The 11,391-nt window shown below is 33.1% G+C and overlaps 1 protein-coding gene across 1 annotated transcript in view; it reads left to right on the top strand.

Annotated features, from left to right (window-relative positions):
* The first annotated feature begins 4,111 nt into the window (after window positions 1-4,111).
* OEP80 (outer envelope protein of 80 kDa) overlaps window positions 4,112-11,391 on the top strand; it is a 14,385-nt gene continuing 7,105 nt past the window's right edge. Inside the window, exons 1-13 of the mRNA XM_021423056.1 lie at window positions 4,112-4,971; window positions 7,414-7,507; window positions 7,635-7,717; window positions 7,822-7,919; window positions 8,059-8,128; window positions 8,283-8,376; window positions 9,401-9,482; window positions 9,620-9,655; window positions 10,416-10,569; window positions 10,639-10,779; window positions 10,974-11,044; window positions 11,193-11,271; window positions 11,343-11,391. The exon at window positions 11,343-11,391 is cut by the window's right edge and continues 67 nt beyond it. Of these exons, the coding sequence (XP_021278731.1) occupies window positions 4,324-4,971; window positions 7,414-7,507; window positions 7,635-7,717; window positions 7,822-7,919; window positions 8,059-8,128; window positions 8,283-8,376; window positions 9,401-9,482; window positions 9,620-9,655; window positions 10,416-10,569; window positions 10,639-10,779; window positions 10,974-11,044; window positions 11,193-11,271; window positions 11,343-11,391 (1,699 nt within the window). The 5' untranslated portion in view covers window positions 4,112-4,323. The remainder of the gene's footprint in view (window positions 4,972-7,413; window positions 7,508-7,634; window positions 7,718-7,821; window positions 7,920-8,058; window positions 8,129-8,282; window positions 8,377-9,400; window positions 9,483-9,619; window positions 9,656-10,415; window positions 10,570-10,638; window positions 10,780-10,973; window positions 11,045-11,192; window positions 11,272-11,342) is intronic.

Below are 11,391 nucleotides of genomic sequence, written 5' to 3'. Positions count from 1 at the left end.
GAAGCACACATACTAATTTCCAGAGAGCTCAGCGCTGCAGTGATGGAAAAGTAGCACCGCAGCGTTGCGCGACTTTCCAAAAAATAAGGCAAGTTAATGGGATTTTGAAAATTAGGTTAGTTAGAGCCTATTTAAGGAGCTTTTTTCAGAGATTTTTAAGGAGAGGCAGCAAGCAACTATTCTGGAGATTTGGAGCCAAGAACAAAGCAGGAAAAAGAAGAATTGGAGAGAGAATCAAGATCACAAATCTCTAACTATTAGTTTTCTCTCTTACCTTTGTGTTTTTCTTATTTTCTTTGACTTGGATTCATGACTAAATTTCTTTGGATATTGTTTTTATTAGATACTATGAACTAAATTATTTTTCTAGGATTGCAATTGAACTCACATGTAATCTAATTTTTAATCTCTTTCTTGCTTATTTTCAATGGGATTTGAATTGTATTCCAATTTGTTCTTAATGCTTTTAATTGCTTGGCCATCAATTAAATTGATCTGAAACATAACAACTTGGGAAAGGGAGTTTAGTGTAGACTAAAATGGGATAGCATATGATCATATTAATTGATTTACGTATAGGATAGGGATATACCTATAGGCCATATGTAGCCAGTTTAGAGCCTGAACTTAATGAGTCTATTTTAATTTCAATTTACATAGGGATATAGTGTTTTAGTTAAAATAGATATTTTTATAAGATGAGTCGGGAGACCCTTATAAATAATTTAGGACTCTAGGTTAGCAATTCAATCCATTGAAATAAGTTAAGAAAGAGAGGTAAGATTTAGATGAAGTGTGAAGGATATTGTAATCCTAGGCTTGTTTGATTTGCTGTTTGCCCAATTATCTTATTGCTTTAATTTGTAATCAAATTAGTTTTAGTTGCGTAATTTTTAGTTCAATTAGAATTAAGATTTTAATTGTTTGAATAAAACTAAATTGTTTTAATTTTAGTACTTAGTAAAATTTTAGATCAATTCCCTGTGGGATCGATACTCTGCTTGCTAATATACTATCTATTCGATACGTATACTTGTATAGTAGAATTTTAATTGACATGGACTTAAGGTGTCTTTGAACTATGAAGGCCTAATCCAATTAGACTCACATCTAACTTGACCTAATGTTAAAGAAATAAAGGTTAATAAGTGAAAAAAATAAAAAAATACCTTAAATTATCTCAGACAAAATGGGGTGTACGTAGAAATGAAGAATGTACACTAATTTTTGTTTTTGTTTGTATACTCCGATTCATATATTTGTAAACTATTTTACCATACCATTTGTTTGTACATTTTTCCTCTAATACCAATCTTATATGCACACAATCAATTTTTACCTATTATACTCTAACCAAACTTGTTCTCATTTGCTCGTACAACAACTAAAGATATTGATTGTAAAGAAGGATGGTATACTACCTCAAATGAAAAATATGTATAAAAAGTCTACAACAGATAGGCGATAGCTTTTGTTGCCGAAATCCGAACATGGAGAACAACCATCGTACTTATGGCAGTTAATAATTTCACAATTTTCACTTTTATCAACAAAATGATTTTTAATTTGAAAAGAAAAATTAATTCCTACTTAATTTAATGCCACATCATCTATTAAATGGTATATTGATGTGTCATTTTGGAGGATGATATTTCATGTGGTACTAGAACAACTATGGCTGAACAACTTCACCATCATGCTCTTTTGACGAGAAAAATAAACACCGTGAAGGAAAGTAGTAGTAGCGGTAGTGATAACAATAGTGATGAAGATGATAAGGGTTCAAACTAGGGTAAGGCATGTTAGAAAAGCAAAAAAGAAGACATTGAAAGTATTAGAAGACGATGTGGAAGTGCTTAACTCTAGAGTGCTTTCTTTACCTTGGCTTCAATTTTTTTTTAAAACACTAACTATAAATTAAAAACCAATTACAGGATTTTTGGTTTGTAGAATAAATAGGAATGAATAGAATAGCTATTTTGTAGGAATAAAAAAAGATAAAAATAAAATAGAATAATTATTATTTAATTTGATACAGTGAAAAAGATAAGGAAGGAATTGCTATTATGACCTATTGCAATATTTGGTTGATAAACAAGCCTTGAAATAAGAAAGAATAAGTGGTAAAAGATAAAAATATCCTCTATTATATTAGCATTTATTTTCAAAAAAATAAAATTATCCTTATGATAATTTAAATACATATTTATCTCAAAAACAAAATTATCCATAATTATATTTTATTACTTAATTATCACAAATACAAAAAATAATTAGAATTTACTCACATAATTTTACAAATAGACAAAATTATTCTAAACTATAATTTAATCACATCGGTCAAAACATTATTGATTTCCAGTTAGAACTAGAAAAAAACATTGGGAAGAATGAGTGTTCACGGTATGTTAGCCAAGTGGAGGACAAAGCCAAGTGTTGAATGACTTCGGTTTGATGTAATGGCAAGGATTAAAGGAGAGAGGTTGAAGCCGCTTAAGAAGGCCAAACCTTTTGTTGGTGTAGATACGGACTCATGGAGCAATTTGTTGCCAAACACTTCTTTTACAAAGTTTCCATTTGTTCTTGTCCCTCTTGACACTTTGATGATGAATGTCAAATGGTAGTGGAAAACCTTGTAAGAAGTTTTTATATCAGGTGAAGTTTACAGATCAATTCAATGCGCCATTAGTCGTCTTCTCCATTCCTTGGTCAATGGGTGTAAAAGAACGAGGGAGAGGAGGAAGAGAACAATGTTGCTGGAAGAGGAAGGAGAGAAAGAAGAGAGAGAAAAATGATTTTAATAAATCGAGTTGTAATTTTCTAAATTTATGAAGGGCAATTTAGTTTTAATGATTTTGGAAATTATTCCGTTCAGATACAAAATAGCTAGTATCAAGGAAATGGTTGAGTTTAGTTAAAAATGGCTTTTTACTAATTTCGGAGAGTAGGTAAAATTTAAAAATTGCTATTCCTTACTGTAATTTACCAACCAAATAAGGGAGAAAAGGACAGCTAGGAATAAAGGGGAATAGCCTAGTTATTCCCCATACCAAGTGTGCATTTAGATTATTTAGCAATGAAGCTATTTTATTTTATTTTTGTTTTAAATTTCTAAACCAATGGTTTTAAGACATGTGACTAGATAAAAGGTTAAAAACCAAGTTAGTAATTAAAAAAAATCAAATCATCAACAATTTTAGACACATCATTTGCTGCGTGATAGTTATCTTTGAAAATGACACTTTAACATGTAATGTGGCAGATGATGTAAAATTTTAATTAATGATAATTAGTCAAAAGTTAATGATTTAATTAAACGTAATAAAAATATATGAACTTAATTGACTTTTCTTGTATAATTGAAAAATTTATTTGAGTATTATGCCTTTTATCTTTTTTCTTTGTCAATATTAAATTACTTTCTTCTCAATTCCTTTCTAATCTTAGCAATTAATCCTTTTTATGAATAGCCACAAAGAAAAATTTCTTAAATATATATTTTGGATGAAAGAAGTCAATTATTATTCATTTTCACATAAATAATATGAAGCAATTTCTAGTTAATAAATCTATAAAATTTTATTGTAAAATTATTTTACTACTTAGAGCCTTCTTCAAAAAATATTGAAGCATGGGCTAGTAACTAATTTATAATCTAGAAATCGAAACCGTTAAATTTTTATGATAAAAAACTTAAAAATGTCTCTAAACTATTTAAAAAATTAAATAAATTTTTATTATTTTATTATATTTAATTAAATTTTTATATATTTATTTTAAATCAAATACGTTATTATAATTAAAATTTAATGATTGATTAGTTATTATTAGTTAAAATATTACTTATTATTTTAAGTTTACATATTATAAAATATAAAATGATAATTGACAGTTTTGAATAATTATACTTACTAGTAGTTAATTATAAAAATTTATTTATTCTAATGTAGAAATAAGAGACTTTGAATCAAAATTTATTTAAATTTTTTAAAATAATTCATGAGGTTTACACAGTATATTTTGTTTTGTTTTTTTTTTATTTTTATTTCTCTCTTAACCCTGTTTTCCTTTCTGCCAATGGTTTTTAAGTCTTAACCTTGTTGAAAAATCAGTGTACGTGCGTAAACAAAAACCCCAACGAGTAATTTGAGTGAGTAGGGTTTATCGTCATCTATTAATTTCCCCTCATTCACCCTTGTAAACGGCAACACCTCCGACAACCTTGAAATTTCAACCCCCAAAATTATCTCCAGTTGGCCATTTTAGATTTTCTTCGTCCATGTTTTGATTCTCATTTCATCATCTCCGGTTTCCGTATCACCAATGCATCCAAACGACGGCGTCTCCTTCACCTCCTCTTCTCTGAAAATCCCTCTCGCTTCTTCCAACCCTTCTCTCTCGCAAGCCCTAGCCGCCAGAACCCGTCACTTGGTCTTCCAACTCATTGACTCGCTAAGGAATCGCTCAAATTATGTAAGAAATCCCCTGACTCGATCGACAGAATCTACTCAGTCCGATTTAGGAATTAGCTCCCTATTCAGAAGCTCTCCCCTACTATGCTCTTTGTCTCTGTCTCTAGCTCGCTCCACGGACCCGACTCAGAGCCACAACATTGCTAAATCGCCTCTGCTATGTTCCGCCTCGTTGTCGCTGACTCAACCGTCCTCGACTGATTCGACTCAGTCCGGGCCAGAATTGCCTCAGAAGGGGCAGACGGCGACGGCAGGTCGACACGATGAAGAGAGGGTTCTGATAAGCGAGGTTCTGGTAAGGAACAAAGATGGAGAGGAGTTGGAGATGAAGGACCTCGAAATGGAAGCCCTCACCGCATTGAAAGCTTGCCGAGCCAACTCAGCACTGACGGTCCGCGAGGTCCAGGAGGACGTGCACCGGATCATTGATAGCGGCTACTTCTCGTCGTGTATGCCTGTTGCTGTCGACACGCGGGACGGTATCAGATTGGTGTTTCAAGTAAGTTATGTAAAGATGATTCATTTCAACTAGAGTTTTTTATTTTTTTTTCTTATTTTGGTAAGTTAGAGCATTGTGTGTTTGGGTATTTTGCTTGTATATTGTGCTGCTTGTTTGGAATAGTTTTAGGATATCAAGTTGAGAATGGCGGATTAATTCTGGTGGTATGGAATTGAGTTGCTAGATTTTAGGTAATTGCAACAGAGAACTTTCCACTTGAACTAAGAAATTGTCATTGGAAACAGGGATTGTCTCAAAGCCTCACATTGTTTAGTTTTAATTTTTAGAAATTGTTGGTACAGTGTTTTTGTTTTAATGTTAATCTTGAGTTGGTAACCTTGACAAAAAAATCTTGTTTAAAATTCTAGTTGCAAGCATTGATATATATATACACACATATACACACACACACATACTTATATTTAAAAACCATTTCAAAGTGCAATCAAAATTGAATGCATTTTTATTCTTGGGGTTATACATACACACACACATACATACTTATATGTAAAACCCTTTCAAATTGCAGTCAAAATTGAATGCATTTTTGTTGTTGTTGTTGTATATGTAATAGCGCAAGTTGTGGGCTTTGCTGTTGTGATTTCTTTCAGCAATGTATGATCTGCTATACTTAATGTGTCCCAAAACTGTTTTGTATTATAATATTCAAGTGATTTATTGTATTTTTATTCCTATAAAAATTATAATCATATAATTAATCTATGCTATATATAAATGTGGCTTAAAGGCTTTGAACCTTTTGTGAAGAGTGTATTATGGTTTTGCTTCTGACTAAATTTCAATAATTCTATTTTATATTATTAAAAATAGTTATTATTACTCAACAGGGTCTTTATTCTATTATTCTAAAACAAGCTTAAGAAAGCAATAAATTGTAACAATTAGTAAAAAGACTTGTGCAAAAAATTATGAATTAGAAAATTTCAGTAAAAACTAATTATCAAAGTCATAATTACTAGCCGTTTTATTTTAATTATAATAATACACAATTCATAGTGGTTTCATTTCAATTAAATAATTAAAAATAATATTATGGTTGACCTGCAAATTGCATGTTGATCAGAAGCTAGTATATTAAATATAGAGTAATATTTATAAAATCAAATCAAGCAAAATATGATAACTAATATATATTCAATCCCTCCCAAACCAATCATTCCCTCTCAATAAATTTTAACATGATTCAGAATTCTCTTGCATAAGCCCTTTTCCCTCCCAAAATTTCTCTTATCCTCCCCACCTAATTTGTTTTCCTCAACCACATCTCTATGCCCCTGGTCTTGAAATTTGCCTTTTCATTTATGTTTTATTAGATATATTTTCTGATAAGAACAAATAACTAAGCCATACCCTAATAAGAAACACTCTCAGCCTCCCTGCCCACATGCTCTTGTCATTTGCATCTGTCTCTAATGGCAGTCCCAGTCAATCAGTCTTATTTATAGTCATGTTCTTCAAACAACTGTCAAAGCAGCAGATACATCCTCATCTTCTTCCTTGAACAAGGACCTTAGCAGATCAATGACGTGTCCTTCCATAGTCTGTATCATGCGATATCCACCTCCATCAAGGAACAGGTGCCATGGAAGGGCAAAAGGTCACCGGAACACTATCTAGTATTTATTGCAGAGATTCCTTTAAAAAATTATGTTAAAAAATTGAGAGAAACTGTTGAGAAATTTTTGTTGCTTGCATTGGAAATTGCTGAAAATGCTTTGCTCTTTTGCTTGATGCTCAAAATTGATTTTCCTTTTTAAAGTTAATGTGTTGACTAATTGTAGATATGGGGTTGTTTGTTTTGGTGTATTGAGTTGTTTGTTAAGAAGAATTTTCTCTTGAAGTTGAAAAGGGGGAAAAACTTGTGATAGGAAATGGAAAATATCTGTTAGGGTCCCAGGCCACTATGGCTGTGACAGACTATTACCATGTCTCTTGTGGCTGTTACATGCCACTCAGTTCTCAGGTCAATAACAGCCTATCGCAGACATGGAGGCTGCTGCTACTGCAGAACAGCCATACATAAATACACGTCTTTATATGGTCAGGATAGAGTTGGGGGCTTGGGACAGGGACCTCTTTGGCACCGGTCTACTCTTTTCTGTTAAAAGAATTCAGGGAGATTGAAGGTGAATTGCCTTCTTTGTGCCCCCTTCGTTCTGGCTATGTTGATAATCTGTTTCCATAAAAGCAGAGCACATGATTACTTCATAGAGTATTGCTGGAAAATTTTATAGAATGAAATATCCATATGGAGTTAGTAAAGGGAAGAATGTTGGATTTGGCAGGTCTTTCACATGTGTCTAGGATCTTTTCATATTTAATTGAACTTGTTGTTCTTGTTCTGGGCATTCTAATCTATATCTTAGGTATATATAGGAACATAACCTTGATTTGATTGAAATTGGGTTCTTGTGGCATAAGGTAGAACCAAACCAGGAGTTTCATGGACTGGTCTGTGAAGGAGCCAATGTTCTTCCATCAAAGTTTCTCGAGGATGCTTTTCGTGATGGGCATGGTAGGTTTTCCTTTTGCATTCTTAAGTATGGATGTAAATGCATTTATTGTATTGCAGGATGACCTGCATTTGAATTTTGCCCATAAGAGGCCTTCATTATTTTCACTTTTGGTGTCAAGCTGTGCAGGAAAAGTGGTAAATCTCAAGCGTTTAGATGAAGTAATTAATTCCATCAATGGATGGTATATGGAGCGTGGCCTTTTTGGCTTGGTGAGTGCATTGCGTTACATGATTTTTTTAGTTTCTTGATGCGTACTGTTCATTGATCTTTGAGTACAATCATGTTGCATGGCCACTGTTCTTTGACCTTATAGGTTTCTGGAGTTGATATTCTTTCTGGAGGTATTATAAGGTTAGAAGTTGCAGAAGCAGAGGTCAATAATATATCCATGTGTTTCCTTGATCGTAAGACGTAAGAACCTTCCTTCAGTTTGCCTTACCTACACTTGAATATGCATAAACTAAAATACGTGCACTTGCAAACATGCATATCAAACTTTTGAATTTATTATTGTTAGGATATGACTAGAAATTTTTCATTATTGTTGCAGTGGTGAACCATCTAAAGGGAAGACAAAGCCTGAAACAATACTTAGGCAACTCACAACCAAGAAGGGGCAGGTGTGACCCTAGATCTTGCTTTTTGTACATCAATGGGCATTTAATTGATGATAGTCTTAAAGAATTTGTTTATTTCAAATCAAGAAGCATGCCTGTGGAAAGCACAATATGTCCTGACTACCTGGGGTTGTTTCATTCAATGATCCTCCTTTAGGTGTATAGTATGCTTCAAGGAAAACGAGATGTGGATACTGTGTCAACTATGGGTCTTATGGAAGATGTCAGTATCATTCCCCAACCAGCTGGAGGTGAGTGAATATATCTTTTAAAGACACATGCATGCACAGATATTGCATATTGTTTTCTGAGGTTTGCTTAGCTGGTTGGCAAAATTTTAAAGCTAATTCCTGAAAAATGTAATCAATATACAATCTCCTTCTGAGTGTTTAGTCAATTTTTTCAAGCTGGGGATCTTACCTGGTTTGAGCCTGAATTTCAGACACATAATAATGCAATAATAAGAATGTGCACTGAATTTTATTCTGGATTATTATTATGGACTAACATTTACTGTCATGATGTCATAGTAAATACCAGTAATAGCAAATTAAATTTAGTATGTCGTGGGTTCATTCTCATTGTAGTTGATGGAAAGTTTTCTTATTGACTTGAAAATAGACAGGTGAACACATTGACATGGAGGGTCCTTCAGTGTAAGCTTTAGAAGTTGGCTACCTTATTCATTTGTTTGAAATAGTCCTGTACTCTTTTGGTCTTTTCAAAGGTTTCTTGTCTGTCATTGAATAGATATCTATCATCCTTGGAAATTTACATGTTTTCAAGGATGCAATTGGTGTAGAATATTGGCATTGTTTGTTCGATGGATGCTGCTATAAGGAGTTATAGATATACAACATTTGGAAGACAAAACTCTCAATGGTCTGACAGTACGAAAAGCCTATTTTCAATTGCCATAAAGACTGATTTTAGTGCTTCTCCCTGGGAGTTATTTTACATCCAGCTTTTAGGAGATAGCAGTATTTTCTTTAATTTTTCTTTATGGTTCCTTTTCTTTTGAAAAGCGTGTATAGTTCTTAGGTACATAAAGGTGGTGCACATGAAGATTCCACTAAGCTTTTATTGAAATCAGGGGAATACATTTGAGTTAGTTTCTTTTATAGGATTTGACATTTATTTATTCATGAAGCATCACATTATATTCTACCTTTTGTTTGTTGTGCTTGGCAAGTAATGGTTTTCATGTTAATATTTTTTAGAGTTTTTTTTATGTATTTATTTTTCTATTGTCATTTTGTTTGTGCAACATTGTAGATGCTGGCAAGGTTGATTTGATAATGAACGTTGTTGAACGTCCAAGTGGAGGTTTTTCTGCTGGTGGTGGAATATCAAGTGGGTAAGTTATGCTAGTCTAAATTACAATATTACCTGTTCTAGCTTATGTCCTCACGTAATTTACTTACCAAAATTCATACCCATTTATCTGTGTTATATCTGAAAGAATATTTTTTTAATTGATTTTTAATTTTGTAGGATTACAAGTGGCCCTCTATCAGGACTTATTGGAAGGTAAAATTACATATTGCATTTCTGGCTGGTTTAGTTTTTCCATTCATCTTTCTCTACCAGGGGTTCATTGTGATTTGTGAATATGAATAATAAATTTCATCTCAGAGAAATTTGTTTCAGGCTTTTGGGAGCAAGTTCGATTTTTGAATGATGTAATTCAGATTGGTTAATTCATTCCATTAGTCATATCACAAGTGTGCAATTTTTGTAATTACATCTTCATACTGCAATCAGGATTTGTTTTCTGGAATGAATTTGAGTGAAAAAGCCAACTAACAATTAAGTTTAGTTGTTCTAGAGTATGCTATAATTTTGGAATAAAATTGGCTTTGCATTGGTCCTGAGAGTCTGTGGGCAATTGATTAATTTGTTAATCTTGTAGTTCTTATATCTGAGTAATGCTCATCTAACAATAATGTGCGTAGGAATAGATAGAATGGACATAGCTTACTCTGCTACTAAAAGAGAAACTCATTTGTGTAATGATGGACTTTATTGGATGCTCTTTCTTTTTCTTTCTTTTTTTTTTTTTCCGTCATATTGTCTTCCTATTATATTCCTGTTTCTGGTGAACTTTCTTATTTGCTACTGCACATATTTGGTCATGTTTTGTCACTATGAGCCTTCAGCTTTTCTGTATTCCACCCTCCCTGATTATTATTGAGACAAAAAAGCAAGGAATATTTATTCTGCTAGATTATGTGATAGCATTTGATGTGCTGTTTACCTTGTCTCCGACTCTGTTATTTTCTATATGCAGCTTTGCATATTCTCATAGAAACCTTTTCGGAAGAAACCAAAAGCTTAATATTTCCTTGGAGAGGGGCCAAATTGACTCCATATTCCGCATTAACTACACAGACCCATGGATTGAAGGAGATGATAAGCGGACATCTAGAACAATAATTGTCCAGGTGGGTTTTGCTTTCACTTTTTGGATGATTGGAAGATTGATTATTATCTGAGCTGTTATGCTTGTATAGAATTCAAGAACCCCTGGGACACTTGTGCATGGTAACCTACATGACAATAGCAGTCTGAGCATTGGCCGTGTGACAGCTGGTGTAGAGTTTAGTCGACCAATTAGGCCAAAATGGAATGGAACAGCTGGGCTTATTTTTCAGGTAGAGCATGTTTCTTAATTGCATTGCATTTTTGGTCAGCAGTATCGGTTCTGAGTTTTCTTCAAAAGAAAAGTTTGTGAAAACTAGCACCTTAAATTTAGTTTTCCTTTTGAATCTGAATGCGGGTTTTTTGTGATTAAGGTTTATGTCTCAGTTATGTGAGTTGTTTTTAACATTTGATCCTAATATTTTAGCATGCTGGTGCTCGTGATGAAAAAGGAAATCCGATCATTAAAGACTTTTATGGCAGCCCCCTTACCGCAAGGTATGTATCTCCGATGTCTGGTGTTGTATAGCTTGTATAAGATTGATTTCTCTGCATTAATTGGCTGTTAGTAGTACTTTTACGGTTTCATTTGCTTGCCTCTAATCTTCTATTAAATCTCCCTTTTTTAATTAATTTCTTAATGTAGTGGTAAGCCTTATGACGATATGTTACTGGCTAAATTTGAAAGTGTCTATACTGGTTCTGGCGACCAAGGTTCCTCCATGGTTAGCATCTATACTGTGTGGTTTCCTGTCACCCGTTATATGGATGTGCCTCATTTCTCTTATCTTTGCAGTTTGCGTTTAACATGGAACAAGGACTTCCTGTCATGCCTGAGTGGCTGT

Source organism: Theobroma umbraticum, unplaced genomic scaffold (assembly GCF_002168275.2).
Source record: "Theobroma umbraticum cultivar Fairchild unplaced genomic scaffold, ASM216827v3 scaffold_95.0, whole genome shotgun sequence".
Classification (NCBI taxonomy): Eukaryota; Viridiplantae; Streptophyta; class Magnoliopsida; order Malvales; family Malvaceae; genus Theobroma; species Theobroma umbraticum.
Note: the sequence above shows the minus strand (reverse complement) of the source record. Positions and strands in the feature narration are given on the sequence as shown.